Here is a 22235-nt window from a genome sequence, read left to right as displayed (position 1 = left end):
ATTTGCCAGATTTATTTGAGTTTTCGTATCTTTCCAGTCGAAGCCTTTGTATCTGGAATTGTGTTTGTTTATTGATGATGTCATTTAACTGCAGCTTTAAATTTTTCATGTCGCTCAGTATGTGTTCCTGTGCAGAAGCAGCATAAGCAGTCTCCAGAGTTTTTATTTTATTTTCTAATTCTAATAAATCTGCTTTCTCTTTGCGTTTTTTATGCGTTGAATAAGAGATGATTTTCCCTCTCATGACTGCTTTTGCTGCTTCCCAAAGAATACTTGGTGATATTTCAGAAGTATTGTTGAATTCTAAGAAGGTTGCCCACTCTTTTTTAAAGAATTCAATAAATTCCTGGTCTTTTAACAGAGATGTATTAAACCTCCAGGTTGAACCCGAGGGTCTGGGTACTTCCCTTGAGATAGTAACAGAAACTGGTGCATGGTCACTGATAATAATTGGATGAATGTTGGAACTTTTAATTTCTTTCAAAAGGGAGTTACTGACTAATAAATAATCTAAACGAGAGTGTGAATGGTGAACTGGAGAAAAAAAGGTGAACCCCTTAGTGCTTGGATGACATGAGCGCCACGCGTCGCAGAGACCCAAATCATTCATGTACTGCTTTAGAATACTTGCAGACTGCCATGTACGCTGATTTGCTGCTGTGCTGAGTCTGTCAAGTTCAGGGTCCAAAACCAGGTTGACGTCTCCTCCTATAATGATTGTGGAGTCAGAGTGAGCTGAGAGTGAGGTGAAGAATCTGTGAAAGAAGGAAGAGTCGTCAACATTAGGGCCGTATACACTCGCTATACAAAAGTCCTTATTCTGAATGGATATATTAATGATTACAAATCTGCCTTCTGGGTCAGTAACTGTATCCTTATGAGTAAATGTAACATTTTTATTAATCAAAACTGCAACCCCTCTTTGTTTGGAGTTGAAACTGGCAGAATACATAGCTGGATACTGGGAACAGCACAGGAGTTGACCAGCTGATAAAGATAAATGGGTCTCCTGCAGCAGAGCTATATCTGCTTTAAGATCATTCAGGTGATTTAACACTTTCAATCTCTTTGGCCCAGAACCAAGTCCACGCACATTCCAGCTAACGATGTTAAGACTGTTCATAGCTGTTCTAACCGGGAGAGTGCAAGGCTAAATAGTGCGTGTGCCCGTCCGTGTGCGCATGCACGCTGTGCGTTCCTGCTACACTGACAAGCGCTATGCGTTGTAGGTGAACGTGTCTTGGCTGTGAGCTGCATGTTACGTGCGTCCTGTGTGAGCCTAAGTGAGGTTTTTGCAGTTTATCAACGTGTGTGTGCGGGATCGCGTGTGCATGCTCTTATGCGCGCTAGTATGCGCGCGCGCCCGTTCCGTGCATAAATAAATACTCACCGTGGTTGCGTTGACTTTACCTGATTCACATATGAGAACATGGGAAGGGGGGGGGACAAGAGAAAAGAGAGAGGGAAAGAGAAAGAACAAAAAACAAAAACAACGAAACAACAACAGAAACATGAATGTGAGAGAAAGAAAAACACTTTTCCTGAGAGGTGTGGATTATTGATGATCCGATTATTTCCTATTCAATTAAATAAGTTTGCGGGTTTCTTCTGGGCAGCGCAGATGTCAGTGCGCCTCTGAAAGCCTTCAGCACAGCCAGGGTGTTAGCACGGGCTCCAGCAGACAGGTGCTTCCTCCTCAGCGGGAAGAGGATTTTCCGCCGGCGGAGGATCTCGCCTGGAAACTGATCATTCACGCTGTAATGTGTGTCTTTGAGCTCTCGCCCTCTGCTTTTTACCTGCATCTTTTGTTTATAATGTTCAAATTTAGCAACAATAGGACGGGGACGCTGATTGTCCGGCCTCTTTCCTCCGAGCCGGTGAACCCTGTGGAAGGAGATCTTCTGGACTTCTTCCTTGGGGAGTTTCAGGTGGACCTCTATAAAGGACTTAACAATGTTCTCCGGGACTTCTCCTGCCTCTTCTGGAATCCCTGCGAACACTAGATTGTCCCTCATGCTCCTCGCCTGAAGATCCAGGAGGGTTTCCTTGATGGATCGGTTTTCCTCAGAGAGACGGGCGGTGTCGTGGCCCAAGATCTTCACGGTCTCTCTGAGGGCCTGGTTCTCCGCTGCGAGCTCCTGCACCTGCTATTGGCTGAACTCCAGAGACTCTCGCAGACCTTGGAATTCCTTATGGAGGATCTCCAGCAGATTTAAACGGCAATCAAGGCTGGAGAGCCTTTTATCAATTGAATCCAGGATGTCACTCATGTTGCTGCCTGGAGAGGAGACAGCCCCCGGGGAGTCTTCGGGACGGTTGCGTTTGGTGGACGGAGTGGCGGTGTTGGATTTCTTCATGAGGCAGGTATTGAAACACTCGTCGATGTAATTCTCCAGATCCTCCAGGTCCTCCAGGTCATCCAGGCTGGCAAATGCTTGACAAAGCGCCGCCAAGTAAACTCACCACACTCCTCTCGTCGGCTCTCGCGATACTACAGCATCACGTGTCTCCTGACCTCCCAGAGTGAGTGTTTATGTTCTTATAAAGTGGATAATGGGATGTAAAAAGAAGAGAAGAGAGAGTGCCCAGCCACCCCCACACCAAGACCCCCGCCACAGCGGCAGCCAGAACCCCCCAACACCCACACGGCAGCAGATAGAGAACAACCGCCCCCCGGACGATCACATCCGCCACCCAGGCCAGGGCCAGCAGGACCGCCACGGGGCCCCCAGAGCCAGAGGGCAGGGAGGCATGGGGGGACAGAGAGTGCAAGCTCCAGCTCAACCAGGAGAGCAGCCCCCCCCGCCGCGCCGAGAGGGCCTAACGCGGGACCCCACCCCAAAAGAGCGCCCACAGCCCCAGACGAGCATCATCATCACCACCCAGGAGTTCTGGGAATCCCCCCACCCCAACCCCAAGTACGATTGAGGACCCTCCAAGGGAGACCCAACCCACACTCTAGGCAGCCACCCACCCGGCCAACGATTGGTCCAGGAGAGAGCAAGGCAGGGGCCAGCCATCCCCGCCCAGGAGGAGGACACCCAGGGGAAGAGGGGGTCCACGAGAAGTGTTGTAAACTTGGCCCGACCAGGCTCGCCCACAGTTGGAAATTTGGCGAGGCCCAGCGCTCAGGGGCAAGGACCAGAACCCACACCACAGGGACACGGACACCCCAAGGCTTAGGTGTGATGTGATTCTCGGTTCTTGGCCTTGCCATAAAGCTCAGGGATCTCTCTCCCTGCGTGGAGAGAGGGCTGCTGGGTGCTGGTAGCCAGCACCCAGGGAACACGGCCGCCGTTACCAAGGGCCCAATACCCCTTACCAGGGATGGGTTGGGGACAGATGGTCCGAGGTCCAGCCTTCCGTGCAAAATGCATGTAGCTGTGTTTGTGTTGGAGTGTATATTTTGACGGGTAAAGGGTAGTAAAGGCCAGTCTATACTTCACAGCGATCAACCATCAATCGTACCCAGAATTGTGTGGTCCAGTTCATGTTAATGTTGGCTGGTTTTGCTTGCGACTGTCCGTGATAATGGGAATTAACTTCTGAGTGGTGTTAATACTTTTCAAGTGACGCAACTGTTTCCAGTGTTTATATTTTAACCTGAAGGACATCTTGGCCATACACTTATTGTGTCTGCAAACGCAGAGGGACATGATGAGGCAGAGGAAGAAGTGGTGTTTTTGTCCACCAAACAGAAGCAAGTCAAGACCCATGGGCCACATCCGGACCGCTGTGTAATGTTTTCTGCCCCGCGATATTATTTTATACTGTGGTGGCCTGGGTGTTAGCCCCACCTTTAGCTCCTAAGACTCCTAAGAGAAAAAGTTGATTCTGAAAACAGCCTTTTTAAAACCATTTAGAGGCGGAATAAATGTTTCCTGACGTTAATGATAAACTTGTGTGTCTCATTTGAGGAGCAAATGTGGCTGTAATTATGTAATTATGACACAAACATCAAATATGCACTTTGCTTTAGAAGCTGAGCACACTGAGTTTGCGTGGCACTTTGGTAAATTTGAAGGACAAAAAAGTTTTGAGTTGCTTCAGGACCCGTTTGCTGTTGATGTTGAAACTTCAGATGGAGCTGCAGTGTTTTGGCAAACTGAAGGCAAAGTACGACACTGCAGGATCTGAACAGTTTATGCAGAAATGCCCCAGCTCTGTGTACATGTAGCTCCAACTTTGTGTATGTTTGCATGCACATTTCTGTGTGAGAAGCTCTGCTCAGTGATGAAGACTAACAAAACAGCAGACAGGTAACGTCTCACTGATGAGCTGCTGCAGTCCGTCCTGAGAAGCTCCATCACAGAAACTCACACCAAACACAAACCAACCTTTTGACAAAAAATGATGCCAGACGTCCAGCTCTGATCAAATGATACAAGAGCAAAGAAAAAACAGAATTTGATGGCTGAAAAGCACAAATTTGATTCATATTGATTCACATTATGCAGCATATTCCTATTTTGGATTTGTGTAACTTTGACAGGATATATTTGTATGGAGAGCAAAATCTTTTTGTATATTTAAAATGTAATTTTATTTTTTATATAAAATGACAAGAGTAAAGACATGTCAATGTTTTTTCTTTCTTTTAAATTTTATTTTATTTCTTACTTCTTTAATTTTGACAGAATATATTTATATGAAGGAAACATATAACATAAGATATTAAAGGTTCATCCTGGACAGGTGGCCAGTTTGTCAAAGGGCCACAATTACACAGCCATACCTAGGGACAATTTAGGTTGACCAATTGACCTATGAAGCATGTTTTTGGATGTGGAAGGAATGTCATGGCTACAGAACACTTTTCGAACCCAGATGCTGGAACCCAGAAGAAACACAGCGGGAGGCGAGCGTTGGCGGGTAAGAGTTTTAATACGAGGAGCAGAGAGCAGAACGTGAGCAGGTCCAGATGTCGGTTCCGAACTGAAAGACAGAAGCTAGCGGCGTCACTGGTGGATTTCTCCGTAGGCCGATGTTGACGAAGGTGGAGACACTTGATGAGGCAGAGGCTCGTGGTGGGACCGCAGGAGAGGACAGACTGATGAGAACGGCTGGGAACTGATTCGAGCGACCACTCGTGGTACTGGATTCCTGAGGGTGAGTAGAGAGAGAGACAGGTTTAGTCACAGGCTTGACGTAGCGAAAACGAACAATAGCTTGACTTGACGACCAACTATGCACCATCAGGGGCAACGGACTGGCGAAGACTGATGATCCTGTGGCTCCTTATGAAGGCGGATGAGGTGATGAGGTAAGTGGTCGCAGGTGTTGAGAATCAGCAGCCAAGCGGAGAGGAGAGGGGGAGGAGGCCGACAGAGGCACCATGTCAGTACCCCCCCCTCAACAACCGCCTCCAGGCGGTCAAGGGCGGCGATCAGGGTGGGCACGGTAGAAATCCTCAATGAGAGAGGGGTCCAAAATAAACGAGCGGGGAACCCATGAGCGCTCCTCCGGACCGTAGCCCACCCAGTCGACCAGGAACTGGAATCCACGACCCCTCCGACGGACGTCCAAAATCCGGCTGACGTCATAGGCCGGAGCGCCGTCGATGACCCGGGCGGGCGGTGGGGAAGTGGACGGCGGGCACAGAGGACTGTCCTGGACTGGCTTGATCTGGGAGATGTGAAACGACGGGTGGACCTTCAGGGCTTTGGGCAAACGAAGACGGACACAGGTAGGGTTGATGAGCTTGTCTATGACGTAAGGACCGATGAATCGGGGAGCCAGTTTCTTGGAAGATGCCTGAATGGGGATATTGCGAGTAGAGAGCCAAACCCTCTGACCTGGTTGATAGTCGGGTCCCACCACCCTGCGACGGTTGGCGATCCGGCAGTTGCTCTCCTTGGTGCGGAGGAGAGCGGCCTTCGTCTGAGTCCAGACGCGTTGACAACGCTGGAGGTGATGTTGGACGGAAGGCACTGCCAGATCCAACTCCTGGGATGGAAACAGAGGTGGTGAGTACCCTAGGGCGGCCTCAAAAGGAGAGATCCCGGTGGCAGATGAAGGATGAGTGTTATGGGCGTACTCTATCCATACCAGGAAGGTGGACCAGTCCTTTTCATTCTGTGCCGCCAGACAGCGGAGAGCTGCCTCCAGCTCCTGGTTCGCTCTCTCCGCTTGGCCATTTGACTGGGGATGATAACCAGACGAGAGACTGACCGTGGCCCCCAAGGCCGAGCAGAAAGCCTTCCACACTTGTGACGTGAATTGAGGGCCACGGTCGGAGACAATGTCCATAGGGATGCCATGGTGGCGAAAAACGTGTTTGACCATCAGGTCAGCAGTTTCAGTGGCCGTGGGGAGTTGAGGAAGGGGAATGAAGTGAGCCATTTTCGAAAAACGATCAATAACAGTGAGGACAGTAGTGTTACCGTGTGACGGGGGGAGACCGGTGACGAAATCAATGGCAAGATGGGACCAGGGTCGATTGGGAGTGGGGAGAGGATGAAGCAGACCTGCCGGAGCTGAGGATGAGGATTTTGATCGGGCGCACGTGGAGCAGGCAGCGACATACTCCCGCACGTCCTTTTCCATGGCAGGCCAATGGAACCTTTTGCGGATGAGGTTCAGAGTCCGGTGAACCCCCCCATGGCAAGCCAAGCGGGAAGTATGCCCCCAGGTGATGACCTCGGACCGGAGATCAGCAGGGACGAACAAGGTACCCCTGGGGACAGGAGGGAGGTCATCATTGTCTCTCAGGGCTTGGAGTACCTTGTTCTCGATGTCCCACGTGAGGGTTCCGATGACGCAGGTGGAAGGAAGGATGGTGGCCGGGGCGCGTTCTGATGGACTGTATTTTCGGGACAGGGCGTCAGGCTTGATATTTCGGGATCCGGGTCTGTAGGTGATCACAAAATTGAAGCGGTCAAAAAAAAGACACCAACGAGCTTGCCTGGAGTTGAGTCGTTTGGCTGAGCGGAGATAGGCCAGGTTCTTGTGGTCTGTCCACACGATGAATGGCTGTTCTGCTCCCTCCAACCAGTGACGCCATTCCTCCAATGCCAGCTTGATGGCAAGTAGTTCCCGGTTGCCGACATCATAGTTTCTTTCTGCTGGTGATAGTTTTCGTGAAAAATAAGCACAAGGTTTTAATTTGTCAGTTGAGGCCTCTTTTTGGGAGAGGACGGCACCCACACCGGTATCAGAAGCGTCCACCTCGACAATGAATTGACGCGATGGGTCAGGTTGGATGAGGATGGGTGCGGATACGAAAAGGTCCTTCAGTTTGTCGAAGGCTTGTTGGGCTTCAGAAGACCAGGCAAAGGGATGAGTAGTGGAAGTAAGGCGTGTGAGAGGAGAAGCGATGCTGCTGTAATTCCTGATAAATCGCCTATAAAAGTTGGCGAAGCCTAAGAACTGCTGAAGTTTTTTCCGTGTGTCTGGAGGTGCCCAGTTGGCGACGGCCTCTATTTTAGAGGGGTCAGGTCGGATGCAACCTGCCTCGATGACGTAGCCGAGAAACTGAACGGTTGGAACATGAAATTCGCATTTCTCGAATTTTACATAGAGTTGGTTTTCCAAAAGCCTCTCAAGCACGAGACGTACGTGATGTTCATGCTGGGCCTGATCATGGGAATAGATGAGAATGTCATCAAGGTAGACGAAAATGAAGCGATTAAGGAAGTCACGGAGAACGTCGTTGACCAACCGCTGGAAGACTGCAGGGGCGTTGGTGAGGCCAAAGGGCATGACCAAATATTCATAGTGCCCTAAGGGGGTTTTAAATGCAGTCTTCCATTCGTCGCCTTCCTTGATACGAACCAGATGGTACGCATTGCGGAGGTCTAATTTCGTGAAGATACGGGCTTGTTGAAGAGAGTCAAAAACAGACGTGATTAAAGGCAAGGAATATTTATCTTTGACGGTGATCTGATTTAGTTCGCGGTAGTCGATGCAGGGCCTGAGTGTCTTATCTTTCTTAGCCACGAAGAAAAAACCAGCCCCCACAGGGGAGGAAGAGGGTCGTATGTGACCTAACGAGAGCGCTTCCTGGATGTACTGTTCCATGGCGCTTCTTTCGGGACCGGACAGGTTGAACAGCCGCCCCTTAGGTAAAGGAGCGCCAGGAAGGAGAGTAATGGCGCAATCGTAAGGTCTATGCGGGGGAAGAGCGCTAGCCTTAGATTTGCTGAAAACTGCTTTTAAGTCGTGATAACAAGATGGAATGGAAACCAGATCTACTGAGGCGGGACTCTCGGTATCTGTGGGGGGAACACGGGGAACAGCGGACAGTAAACAGTTTGCAAGGCAATAAGGACTCCACTGAGTGACAGATCCCTGAGCCCAGTTAAATTGGGGATTATGTAATCTGAGCCAGGTGAACCCTAACACTATGGGGGTATGGGCGGACTGGGTGATGTAAAACTGAACTGATTCCCTATGGTTACCTGACGTGACGAGGAGAATGGGCTTGGTGCGATGGGTAATACGGGACAGGTGTTGTCCCCCGAGGCCCGAGGCTTCAATGGGGTTTTCTAGGGGCTCTGTGGGGATAGACAAGTGGTTAACTACACGAAAGTCAATTAAGCTCTGTTCCGCCCCAGAATCTACGAGGGCCCTGAGTTCATGAACTTGGCGATCGAGGCATAACTTGACAGGTAAATACATGAATTCTTTACCAGAATCTGTGGCAGATAACTCCCCTCGCGGCCTGTCGTCTAGCGAGGGGCTGGGAAGTTTAAACGAACTGGACATCCTGAGACTAGATGGCCTTTAGCCCCGCAGTAAAAACAGGCTCCAGCTTCGCGTCTTTTGCGCCGTTCCTCTTCTGACAGCCTTGAGTGGCCGATCTGCATGGGTTCCTCCATAGTCTTGGAGGGGACAGGACGCTCAGCAGCATACAGGCCTGGATCGATCGGTGGAGCGTGGATGGACTTAGTCGGGGGACGTGGAGCCGGATGACCTCGTTCTTTTTGGCGCTCACGTATCCTAACGTCCGACCGGAGAGCGGCGGACACTAACTCCTCAAAGGATCGTGCTTCCGGTTGAGAACAAAGGTGGTCTTTAATTTGTTCATTCAAGGACTGGTAAAAAACGCCTTTGAGGGCCAGATCGGGCCAGCCAGCTTCAACCGCTAGAATGCGGAAATCGATGACGTGATCGCTAACAGCACGGTTCCGCTGTTTGAGTGCGAGCAGCCGCCGGGTAGCCTCTTCCTGTTTACGAGGTTGGTCGAATATCAGGCGGAATTCGCCGAGGAATCGCTCGTAAGACAGGTGAGAGATGGGATTGGCAGAGAGAAAAGCTTGGGCCCACTGGAGAGCTTTACTTCGTAGAGAATTAATGACAAGGGTGATCTTACTGTGGTCGGACTGGTAGAATCGGGGAGCTTGTTGACATATTAACTGGCACTGCAGCAAAAATCCTCCGCAGGCTTCCACCTCCCCGAAGAAAGGTTCCGGTTGGAGTCGGATGTTTTCGGTTGCGGCCGGCACTCCGGAAGCGGAAGGAACTGGGACGACAGGAGTATGGACTGTGGCAGGCGAAACCTGGGAAAACTGGCTGGTTAGTTCATGTAAGGTCTGGGTCATACCATCTAGGCGATGAAAGAGATCCTGCTGGGCAGCCGCCATTTGCGACAGAGCGTCCGCTTGACGTCCCAGCATAATGCCTTGTTGGGAAACGGCTAATCTGAGTCCTTCTGGGTCAGCTGGGTTGGGATTATGGCCAGTCCGTTCTGTCATGGCTACAGAACACTTTTCGAACCCAGATGCTAGAACCCAGAAGAAACACAGCGGGAGGCGAGCGTTGGCGGGTAAGAGTTTTAATACGAGGAGCAGAGAGCAGAACGTGAGCAGGTCCAGATGTCGGTTCCGAACTGAAAGACAGAAGCTAGCGGCGTCACTGGTGGATTTCTCCGTAGGCCGATGTTGACGAAGGTGGAGACACTTGATGAGGCAGAGGCTCGTGGTGGGACCGCAGGAGAGGACAGACTGATGAGAACGGCTGGGAACTGATTCGAGCGACCACTCGTGGTACTGGATTCCTGAGGGTGAGTAGAGAGAGAGACAGGTTTAGTCACAGGCTTGACGTAGCGAAAACGAACAATAGCTTGACTTGACGACCAACTATGCACCATCAGGGGCAACGGACTGGCGAAGACTGATGATCCTGTGGCTCCTTATGAAGGCGGATGAGGTGATGAGGTAAGTGGTCGCAGGTGTTGAGAATCAGCAGCCAAGCGGAGAGGAGAGGGGGAGGAGGCCGACAGAGGCACCATGTCAAGGAACCTGGAGACCCCGGAGAAACCCATGCATGCATGGGGAGAACATGCAAACTCCACACAGAGAGGTCCCCCATTGGTGTTCTGGTTTAGGTCCCTCAGTCGGGAATTGAGCCAGGGGCCTTCTTGCTGAGAGGCTAGAGCGCTAACCACTGTGCCACCATGCAGCCACCATGTATAAAATTCCAGTGGTGGATGACGTCACCAGCAGGTGTCACATTTCCCAGCCGGGATTCCGCTGCCGAACACTGGCATCAACCTGTAACCACCAGGAGCAATGTGGGGTTTACTGTCTTGCCCAAGGACACTTCGATACATGGCAGGGCGGGAACTAAACTCGCGATCATCTAATTGGAGGTCAACCACTCTACTTCTACACCAAGTGCACAGAAAGCAAAAAGCACAAGTTAAACAACCAGAGGAAATAAACAGGAAAATGGAACTATTTGAACCTTTTATTCATTCACAAACCCAAACCAGCAACCAAAATGCCACGGCACAGAACACCAACAACTGAAATGTATTAAAATACAAAAGGAGCAGATCAGAGCATCCACAACATCAATGAATCAACAGTCATCCATTCACAACATAAACTCATAAACATTCATTTGACCAGACAAAACATTGTTTGAAAAGTATCTGCAATAAATGTTTTCTTAAGATTTTTAATCATTTTCAGTGTGATGAAGCCTGAAACACCTCAACTGGAGAATCAGCATAGCAGCAAGTTGAAACTTGAACTTAAACATTCATTTTATCTGCAGCATTAATTCTCTGTCTTTATTAGTGTGTTAGTTGCCACTTTCACTTACCTCAAACCCACAGCATCTTAGACTAGTGTGTATGAAAGCAGCTTCAACACAAACCACAGCTGAGAGCTTTTAGTGTCACATTAAGAGCTGACTTGTTAAACTGAAAAAAGGCAAATGAAGGCAGAATTCACAGCAACACCTTCCTGTGTGACAGCTGACTCAGCATCTTCTTAGCTCTGAAAGGCAACTGTTGACACAATTCAGTTAAGATAAAGCAAAGTGAAGGATGAACATATTTTACAAGCTGGATTCTTTCTGAACAAACCACATTTAGGTTGAGCAGAAAAAACGGTTTGGGCTAAAAAGAGAAGAGTTTGGAGCGAAGGTCAGAGCGTCATGTTCAGCTGCATGTCATGTGGTTCATCAGCTGAACTGACAGCAGTGATTTTTGCTTATCAAAGTCTCTGATTAGCCACCCAAGTTTAACAATCCACAACATTCATATGCTTGATAAAGAAAAGACAACTTTTAGGCATTTTCACATAAAATCAGGTCTAAATCATTATTTTATTTGTTCAGTAAATTTTTGATATTTAGAAATGGATGTACAGTAAATGAAGTGGAATCCCTTGCTGTGACTTGGTGAGTTAAAGCTTTGCATGATGATGATGATGATGATGTGTTTATGTTTAGTTAAAAATTGGACACAAGTCAAACTTAGTCATTTATGACTAAAATGGACCTGTTCTGTTATCTAAACAAGAAAATTGGATAGTTTAAGGTCAAATGAAATCTGAAAACAAAAAACAAAAAAAAAAGTAAATACCATCACCCAGACGGCCTATTTCCACCTCCGAAACATCCGCCGTCTCCGCCCCTCTCTCAGTCCTCACTCCACAGCCATTCTAGTCCACAGTCTCATCACCTCCCGTCTGGACTACTGCAACTCCCTTTTATCTGGACTCCCTTACAAAACTATTGACAAACTACAACTGCTCCAAAACTGCTGCCCGGATCAGAACACAAACCCCCTCCCCTCCACTATGGACATCACACTCGTTCTACAGAAGCTTCACTGGCTACCAGTGCCTCTCCGGATTAATTATAAAATCCTTATTTTGACCTTCAAAGCCCTCCATAACCTCGCCCCCCCATCTCTGTCTGACCTTATCCATGTTGCCATTCCCAGCCGCTCCCTTAGGTCTGCCTCCTCACTCCAGCTTGTTTCACCCACCACTCGGCTCATAACTATGGGGGGCAGAGCATTCAGCCGCTCTGCCCCCCAGCTTTAGAACTCACTTCCCTCAGGTCTACGGAACATGGACTCAGTCCAGCAGATGGCTACAAATCTCTAAACCCACCTCTTCAGACAAGCATACCCACCCTAATTAATTTATGATTCTATCGTTTTGTTTTATTTTTAACTGTTTCTTTCTTTTAATCGTTTTCAATTGTTTTCTATCTGTAAGGCGACCTTGGGTGTCTAGAAAGGTGCCATATGAATAAAACATCCACATTATTATCATTAAACCTTTGCAGATATATATTCCTGCTGGAAGTGGCCGTGAGTCTCTGTAGATGGCAGTGCAGCACAGATTTCTGGCTCTTCAGATGGTCAAATGCTTCTGATGAAGAAAAACCAAACCTTCATTTAAAAAAAGTAGTCTTTGTCTCATTTAAACATAAAGGGGTTTTACACAGTCCTTTATTTAACTTGGAATCATTTCTGTAAGTGCAGGGAAGTCCTGGGGCCAAATATAGCAGGAATACTGCAGGATGTGCACGTGTGCACTGTAGGACAGCTGATTGAAGCTGCAGATTCCTCCTCATCCGCTTGACAGCACTGTCGAGGAAACAAGCCAGCTCTTTGAGCGAGAATGAACCCACTCCTGCATTCATTCACATTCATGTTTCCAGGGAAGGAATCGGTGTGTATTACACAAACAGAGAAGTCGCTGGGAGAAAGTGCAGCATGTTAAAGACAAAGGCTTGAGGAAGGGTACAGGAAAAACATGACACCTAGGATAAATAAGCAGACTAGAACAAATGTGGTCAGTGGAAACAGTACATTTAGTTGATATGGAATTGATAGTGGAGGCTGGATGCTACTGATGACGAATGCTGCTCTGTCAGGTATGTAATGTTGCTAATGGAGGATAATGGCTTCATGTTAAAAGACGGAGATGGATGTGACCCACTAGTCATGTTTCCTGTGGGGTCCTGGGGGGCCGTGGGGGGCCGTGGTGTCTCTTGCTTGCGTTCTGGCCTGCTGTCAGACCTCTTGCACTTCACTCTGTTCTCCTTCAACATCTGGAGTCTGTTTAAAATCACAAACACTGGAGCCCCAGCCATGACACATCTGCTGATAGAGCACGCATCAGGACCTTTGGGAGGGTTGAAGGCATCAAGAAACCAGTTCCTGTAGTGCACACTATTTTTTTTGCATCATTTTTATTATAATAATTCATCTGAGTTAATATGGATTTTATTTCCCAGAAATAAAAGCTGAAGTTTTAATTAAAGTAGTGAAACTGTCAGATGATAAACAGAATTCTGGGGCAGATTCTCTGACAGTGTCTCTGATGTGTCGTGCTGCTAAAAAACAAAAATACAGGAGTCCGTCTTATGGTGAAAGTCCTGAAAGTAGCCTGCATGTGTTTGTGTTACTGCACAGCAAACACTTCTGTGAAAGTGTTGAAAGTCACCGCCTTGATGAGGGATTTTCACGCTGGTCATCCTAAAGATGAGCACTGCATATATTATCTGCAGTCAGACGGATGACCTCTGGGCGCCAGCAATCCCCTGATCCACGCACATGGAAACACTCTGTTGCGATGGCCTGCGCCTGTGGAGGTCTGTTCTGGTCAAAGCAGAGATGTTGTTGTATAAACAGAGAGGGACATGCACCATGGTGGTGGTGGTGGGGGGTACAGCTAATGACTGTAGCTTTTAACTGTGAGGTACAGAAAAGTGTCATATTTTCTAATAGTGTTCAGACGAGTTTTTAGAAATGACGGTTTCTTTAGGGCTTGGCAACTACAAAAATCATAAGTTACAGAGAGTGCGGGGGGTGTAGCATGGGTGTTCTTGGGATCTCTTAACAGTAAAACAATTCAGAGGCTATCTGTCAGCACACTAATGACTTTAGCAGACAAATCCTGGATTTTGGCTTTCCCCACCACTGACACCAACAGCCATAAAACTGCATGTTTGGAAAGCAAAACATGGATCCTGTCGGCGGGAGCAGCAACTCACACATCACACACAAGCCGGAGAACACTGCGGCATGCACTATTGCACACACAAAACTCAAATGAACCCAAATCCAACGGGTTTGAGTGTTAGAGCTCCGTGTTGTGAAGTTTAAATTGGTTAGTATGTAAAAATCTCTCTGCACAAGGTCAGGACGAATGATCCATCTCAGCATTTACAGGGTGTCACACAAACACAACAGAGCAGCTGACCTTTAAACCCTAACATAATGAGGATAAAGGATGAGTTAGTTCACCAAATCTGGTAATCTGGTAAATGTAACTGACCTAACAAAAGAAGAACTGTGATGTGCCACGCTGACAGAAGCAAAGATAAACTCTCTGAGGGACAGGAAGTCTGACAAGATTGGGTTTCTGGTAATCTATGAGGCACAACTATAGTCCCAAAATTGTTTCAGCTCCCTAAAAACCATGTCCAATTCCTCAGCAAGTTTCCTCATAGTGCCTTATCAGAGCCCGCCTGAGTCCCACTGGATAGATGGAGGTTAACGTTAATGAACCGGCAGACAGATGTGGCGCTTCCACCAGAGTCAGAGGAAAAAAGTGCAACAGATTTCAAAATCCTTATCAGACAAATCAACAAAATGCTGTAAAATGCCTCTGAAGGGCTCCTCTAAATAAATCTCATTTAAAGACAGAGAAGTCACCCAGAAGGTTTCACTTTTTTGGGGGAGCTCCATGGTGATTGTCATTCCTAGTTGGTTCCTGTTTGCTATGATAGGTCACCTCCCCTCCCACTAGCACACGATCACAAAGTTCCCATAGAAACCCGATGACAGGAGGAAAGTATCAACACAAGATGTCATGTTTGAAATGAATATGCTTGTCATGAAAACAATCACTAAGTGTGTGTGGGAGTGTATGTGCGTGAAGAAGTTCCATCCGTCATGCTTTTAAAGTAAGTAAGAAAAGATGTTTAAAGGGAATGTAATCAATCAAAAGGATGTCTCTATTAATCAGTACAAAAATGAGAAGCTTTGCAAAAATATTCAAACATTTTTATTCAAAACTGCACACCTTTCAGGACTAAATTCTCCTTCAAATTAAGCACAGCACATATTATACACCACAAAATTACTGTTTACAAAATAATTGTTACATTACACTTTTATTGGACTCCAATGATTATGCTTGGTCAAATTAATCATAGATTGAAAGCAAGACAAAAAAAGACAGTTTGTGGTTCATTATATATTTTTTTGCACAGTTCCATTCCAGCATTTTAAACAGAGCCGCTAGTTAACCTGTTTTAATTAAGTATCATTTCATAAGAAAGGAAAGCTCTGAAGCAGAAACTGTTAAAAAAAGAAAATAAGACTGAATTACCAGAACATTTTTAAAGGAATGTCACAATATAAGGCATTGTCTTGTTCATTTATGTCATGATATTCATGGGGAAAAAATGGGAAGGGATGTGACGAAGGTTTTGTTTCAGATTTGAAATATGATTTGTTCATTACAAAACAACAACAAATTCCGAAGAATCATTATTGTAATTGGTTAAGAAGCAAATAACTATGAAAAAAAACTTAGTGTGGTGTATAGTGAAGAGGTGGCCAACTATACAGTAGTATATAGTTGGCCACAAGAGGTGAACAACTACATGTCACAGCGAAGCAGCTTTCACTGCCCCACACAGATGGTTTGGCAGAGATTTTTTCTGACACCAACCCTGTTTTTTATCCAAGCTGGGGACTGGCACAGGGAGACCTTACTGCTACATAGTTAACCAGTAGCATGAAGGGTCTGCTCATCGTGCCCCTGGGAAGCAAACCCTGGTTTCCTGCATGCAGCCCGTCACCCAAACAACTGAGCTTTCCAGCCACCTGATGCAATGTTATAAAACTATATACATATTTAAATTTAAATATGTTTAAATAAAAGTATTAAGAAGTAGGTGATACAAAAGCTAGAGCCAGAAATGCATTGTTTGTTTTGTGAAAATCCTCCTCAGTTATTTTGTCACCAACACAAACCCTACACAGGAAAAAGAACCAAAACCTGCAAGAATGACTAAACCTTTTTCCTGACCAACTTTGGTCAAAACATCCACTTTACTGTGGTAATTCACAATTCTTTCACATAACTACGATTAAATGGAGGATATGAGAGGTCAGGTTCATGCTGATTTTCAGATCGCTGAAATCCTGGAAGTCAGCTGATCATAAGGACACTTTTCTTAGAGACAACTGCAGAGGTGCAGCAGCAGGTTAAAGAAAGATATCCCATTTTCATTGGGCTGGCAAAATAAACTCTCTTTGCACCCTCTAAGAAACAATTTAACGAGTGACCGCCCAGACTCCTCACAGAGTCAACAAACGCTCTCAACTAAACAAGGGAGAGAAAGGCCATCAAGAACTACCATAATAACATATCATCATCTGAGGCCAAATGCATAATTGCTATGAGTGCAGAAGAGAATGTTTGAAGCCTGAATGCATTATATACTGCAAGCCTGAAGTGCACAGCTGTGCTTCCACACACCAGAGGTAGAGGGCGGTGTTTGGCCGTTTAAGAGCATGGTAGTAGCACAGCTCACAGAAAATGTCCAAATGCATTCCATAAGAATCAAACAAATGGACTAGGTCCAATATTTATTTAAGAAACCTGAAGAACTGACTTATAATATAAAACAGCAACTTTATTCAGTTTTTCCTTTTCTCCACTGTCTTTACTGTTGTTCCAGAAGGACTATCTATCATCCTTTTCAGAGTTTTTTACAGGACTTGTTAGAGCCTAAGAGGGATAAATCCCTTTAAATGGGGCTCTTATACTTTTGTCTCCTCTGAAGAGACGACTGAGAGCATATTGAGAATACTCCTGAGAGGATCTTGTCTCTCTTGAGGAGTAAATAGTGCTGTGCCTCTGAAAGCTGCCTCATTCATCCCATACAGTGGTGGACAAAATAGTTGGTACCCCTCAGTTAAAGAAAGAAAGTCCACAATGGTCACTGAATTGACTTGAAATTTTCAAAAGTAACAACAAATTAAAATTGATTGAAAATTAAATAATCAAAATCAGCAATAACTTCTGAGTTGTTGATTAACACAATTATTAAAAAAAAAAACTAATGAAATAGGGCTGGACAAAAATGATGGGACCTCCATAAAAGACTGAGAACTAATTGTCCAGGGGGTCATGATGAACTCAGGTATGCCCTTTAATTGACATCACAGCTGTTTTCAAACCCATAATCAGTCAGTCTGCCTATTTAAAGGGAGACAAATAGTCACGTTGCTGTTTGGTGAAAAGGTGTGTACCACACTGAACATGGACAACAGAAAGGGAAGGAGAGAATTGTCCCAGGACATTAGAAACAAAATTATAGACAAACATCACAAACATAAAGGTAAAGGCTATAAAACCATCTCTAAGCAGCTTGAAGTTCCTGTGACGACAGTGGCACATATTATTCAGAAGTTTAAGACCCACGGGACAGTAGCCAACCTCCCTGGACAATGGAAGAGGAAAATTGATGACAAATTGAGGAGACGGATAGTTGGAACTGTATCCAAAGAGCCCAGAACAACCTCCAAAGACAGTAAAGGTGAACTCCTACATCAAGGTACATCAGTGTGAGATCGCACCATTCGTGATTGTTTGAGCCAGAGTGGACTTCATGGGAGACGACCAAGGAGGACACCACTGTTGAAAGGAAATCCTAAAAAGCCAGACTGGAATTTGCAGAATTTCATGTTGACAAGCCACAAAGCTTCTGGGAAAATGTCCTTTGGACAGATTGTTATGGGGAGCGGATGAGGGAGTACCCAGGTGCAGAGAGGTGAGGAGGCAGAAGTTCCAGGTGGAGAAGGAATTTAATAACTTAATGTAACCCAGGTGATGTCTACTGGCTTTGTTTTGCCTGCCTTGCCCCTGTATTTTTCTCCTTCCTGGTCACTCTGTATTTCCCGCGGCGGTGACGTCATTTGGTCACATGGGGCGGTCGGCCAATCACGAGCGTTTATTCCGTGACGTCACAGCATCACGTGACACGGCACAGCCAATCACGAACGCATATAAGGGTACAGGAAGTCAGCAGTGTTAGATGCAGTGGGAGGCCAGATGAGACAAGGCACAGGTATGATTTAAGTTAGTTTCCTACTTTACTGCTCTATTGTCACTGGATGTTTATTGTGATGCATGGTATGTCACAGGGGCCCTCTATCCAGTTCAAAACAAAGAGCAATTGGAAGTGATTTTTGGCGGAAATTGGTGAGTCAATAGTTTGTTATGCTAATGTAGCTTAGCCACTGTCACTCATTAACATGGAAGCTATTAGCATGGCTTCTCATCAAGCTTTCTGCCTGTTTCACCTAAACCTGAAAAGGGGTACGTACCCATATGTAAAGAATGTGTTGAATTAGTGATGTATTTACTATTGCTCATTTAATGTTTGGAATTGAATGTAGTGCAATACGTACTATATTTTTTATGAATTGTGTGCACACTGGATTATGTCAACTGGCAAGGAATGTGTTTTTTTCTCTGCTTGTTGATGTGAAGAAAACATAGATTTAATTGAGACTCTGGTCCCGTTACCCAGGCCAGGTCCATGATGGCGAGCTAGACCCTGGAACCTGAACCATCAGAAAAGCTGCATCCTCCCGCCAAGCCGGTAGGGGGCTCCTAGTAGCCCAGTTGAAAACAAAGACCTCTGACCCAGCTTATGCCCACACCATTGCTTTAATGAACTATATTCATACAAACTGAATTCACGCTTCCCAGTGCACTTACCTTCCTCTGAACTGTGGGCGAGTTGGTTTTTCTTTGTGTTTTTGTTTCTATGGTGCAACTAAAAGTTGCCGGACTCGAGGACATGCTACAACAGTCATGCCTTTGTAAATGTGAAACCCTTTTGAAGTACTTTTGTGTATATATCTGAATGGCCATTCATTGTTTCTCTTCATTATTGTCTATCACTGTAAATAAATTGCCCACACCAAACAACAACTTCAGTTTCCTGCCATTCCCTCCGAGAGTCGAATTTCAGTCTTCTGGTCATTAGCCCATTTAGTTCTTTTTCTTTTTTTTGTGTGTGACACAGTTGCTACATAAAACGTGGCGAGCTAGCTAGGAGGGTTATATGAGCGGAACTGATTGTTGTTGATGGTGAGTGACATTTTGTCTCAAACATGGAAGTTTTGGTGAAACACGGCATAAAGATCCCCAACTCTGTTTTGGTCAAACACACGGTGAACTCTGACTTGGATGAAGAAGTCGTTGAGTTTCTGAGCCAATATGGTAAAATTTCAAAAGTTGAAGTGATTACAGAGTCTGACTCGGTTTTTGCAGACACGATTATCGTTGAGTTTAATTCAGGAAGTGCGTTGATTGACTTAAGAGAGATTTTGCCATATACCTACATTTGTGGGAGTGAAAAGATTACATATGAAATTTGTGATCTGTCCTCTATGTGCTCAGAGCTTGAAGGGAAGGTTAAGACGCATACTTATCTGAGTGACCTGAGGAATCTGGCTAAAGTTACAGGACAGGACTACGCGGAGGTTCTTAAAGGGGTGATGTCTCTGCTGGGCCAGTCTATCACTGGGCTCAGTCAAACACCACCTGGGAAGCTCCATCCAGATACTAGTGACCAAGTGATGTCATCGCCTCCTCATGCTGCATCATCTTCAGAAATTCTCAACGCCACCACCCTCAGGCCACAGGCCGGAACAGCTGCAGAGGAGCAGGATGTGAAGAAGGAAACACCACAGAGCCATTCTGACCATAGTATGTCACCCAGAGCCCCACCAATCCCTGATCTGAATCCACCTAAGGTCCAACACTATGTGGTTGAGCATATAATGAAAAGCGATGAGAATGCTGCACATCTTTCTGCTGTGAGACTCCGTTCCTTCTCAGGCCGCACTCCAAGACCGCAACATGAAACAGATTATGAAACATGGCGCTCTAGTGTTGACCTGCTTCTTCAAGATCCTGCAGTTTCTGACTTGCAAAGATCCAGAAGAATTGTTGAAAGCCTTTTCCCACCAGCAGCAGATGTGGTGAAACACCTAAAGCCAGACACATTACCAAAGGTTTACTTGCAGATCCTGGACTCTGCTTATGGAACTGTTCAGGATGGAGATGAGCTTTATGCAAAGTTCATGGAGATGTTTCAAGACGCTGGTGAAAAGCCATCTGCATACTTGCAACGGCTGCAAATTGCACTAGTTTTGGCTTTGAAGAGGGGAGGAGTGAAAGCCAACGATGTGAACAGACACCTTCTAAACCAGTTTTGTCGTGGCTGCTGGGACAACAATCTAATCTCTGAATTGCAATTAAAACAACGCAAGTCTGACCCACCATCTTTCTCTGACTTCTTGTTGCTACTTCGAACTGAGGAAGACAGAGAAGCTTCTAAAGCTCAGCGTATGAAGCAGCACCTCGGTTCAAAAGCCAGAGCTGGGGTGCATGCCCAATATGCCTACACTTCTACTACAGAAGAATCAAAGGTTGATGCACTAACCAGCATCACACAGCAGCTCGCCCAGCAGCTAGCCGACATACAGAAACAGCTGAGGACCCTCACAGGTGGCCAGACAAGTCAGAAGCAGTCTGCCACGTACCAGTCTGTTCCTTCCAACAAGAACAGTAAACTGCCCCGCACTCTTCAAAAACCTTCATCTGCAGGACCAAAGCCAGGTTACTGCTACAACTGTGGAGAGGATGGACACATAAAGACAAACTGTAATAATGATCCGAATCCAACGCTTGTAGCTATGAAAAGGAAACGGTTCACAGAGAAACAGAAGTGGCAGCGAAAACCTCAAAGCAACTCGTCTTTAAACTAGAGCGAGTTCCTGTTGAGGGACGAACGGGAACTGCGGAGGACCAACTACGTCCCAACAAGCAGACAACAGTGAAATGCTGCACCGAGTCACATTCCATTCCAACTGAAAAAACTCATCTGCCAAGAGGATTGATTGGATCCCGATGCACAGGCCAAGTCATCATTGCTGGTATGAATTTTCAGTGTTTATTAGACACTGGCTCACAAGTCACAACAGTACCTGTATCTATCTACAATAAATATTTTTCAAATCAATCTGTGAAACCACTGCATGAACTGCTACAGGTTGAAGGAGCCGCCGGACAAGAAGTACCATATCTAGGATACATTGAGATGACAGTTACCTTTCCAAAGGACTTCATTGGTGCAGATGTTGATGTATACACCCTTGCTTTGATCATCCCAGATGTCAGGCCGGATATCCACTCCCAGATCCTGATAGGGATGAACACCCTGGAGCCGCTTTACGAGCAGCATCTGAAAAGTGAGTGTTCCAGCTACAAACCTTCTCAGCATGGCTACAAAGCAGTGCTTCAGTTGCTTCAGCTCCGACATCAGCAAACTCAGGGGACAAGCAAAGACTTGGTGAGGTTGGCCAGTAAAACACCTGTTTCAGTTCCAGCTGGCCATGCCATGGTTGTTGAGGGTTCTATCCATGCCTGTCCACCACCAGCTGGCAAGCGTGCCCTGCTAGAACAACCAACCACGCCGCTACCTGGAGGACTCTGTGTGAAGAACTGCCTGGTAACACTGCCAAGTCAGTCACCCTACAAGCTCCCAATCATTGTTGCCAATGAATCAGAAAAGCCGATCAAACTTATGCCACTGACCATCATTGCAGATCTCACCATATCTCCACAGATCCTGTCTCAGCGTGTTTCCATCAGTGGACACCAGAAACCTGATGCCAAGCTGGATTTTGATTTTGGAGATTCTCCAATACCCGCTGAGTGGAAAGCCAGAGTCACCTCTAAACTGAAACAGATTCCTGAAGTATTCTCTCTTCACGACCTCGACTATGGACGAACAGACAAAGTCAAACATCACATCCGCCTTCACGATGAGACTCCATTTAAACATCGAGCTAGGCCGATCCATCCTCGTGACATTGAAGCTGTCCGCGACCATCTGCGTGACTTGTTGGAGGCAGGAGTAATTAGAGAATCGGAATCCCCCTTTTC

At 46.4% G+C, this 22235-nt stretch overlaps 1 protein-coding gene and 1 long non-coding RNA gene across 2 annotated transcripts; one reads left to right on the top strand and one right to left on the bottom strand.

Moving 5' to 3' along the window:
* Positions 1 to 9759: 9759 nt before the first annotated feature.
* LOC105353618 (uncharacterized) lies at positions 9760 to 10216 on the bottom strand. Its single transcript, XR_908352.3, has 2 exons — positions 10088 to 10216; positions 9760 to 9997 (listed from the first exon to the last, which is right to left on the bottom strand). It is a non-coding gene; the product is annotated as an uncharacterized LOC105353618 (long non-coding RNA).
* A 7892-nt stretch (positions 10217 to 18108) lies between these two features.
* On the top strand, positions 18109 to 21055 carry LOC144992003 (paraneoplastic antigen Ma3-like). The gene is made up of 3 exons (XM_078946478.1): positions 18109 to 18339; positions 18416 to 18473; positions 18805 to 21055. Exon 3 carries the CDS (start codon positions 19394 to 19396, stop codon positions 21053 to 21055), a length of 1662 nt encoding a protein of 553 aa, XP_078802604.1. The 5' UTR covers positions 18109 to 18339; positions 18416 to 18473; positions 18805 to 19393.
* The last annotated feature ends 1180 nt before the right edge of the window (positions 21056 to 22235 follow it).

The sequence above is a fragment of the Oryzias latipes genome, chromosome 4 (assembly GCF_053564925.1).
Source record: "Oryzias latipes strain Hd-rR chromosome 4, Olatipes_Hd-rR_3.1".
NCBI lineage: Eukaryota > Metazoa > Chordata > Actinopteri > Beloniformes > Adrianichthyidae > Oryzias > Oryzias latipes.
This window is presented reverse-complemented; position numbering and strand designations above follow the sequence as displayed.

Excerpts from the sequence above, each read along its gene's own strand:
- LOC144992003 (XM_078946478.1), top strand. The coding sequence starts at position 19,394 with ATGGAAGTTTTGGTGAAACACGGCATAAAGATCCCCAACTCTGTTTTG.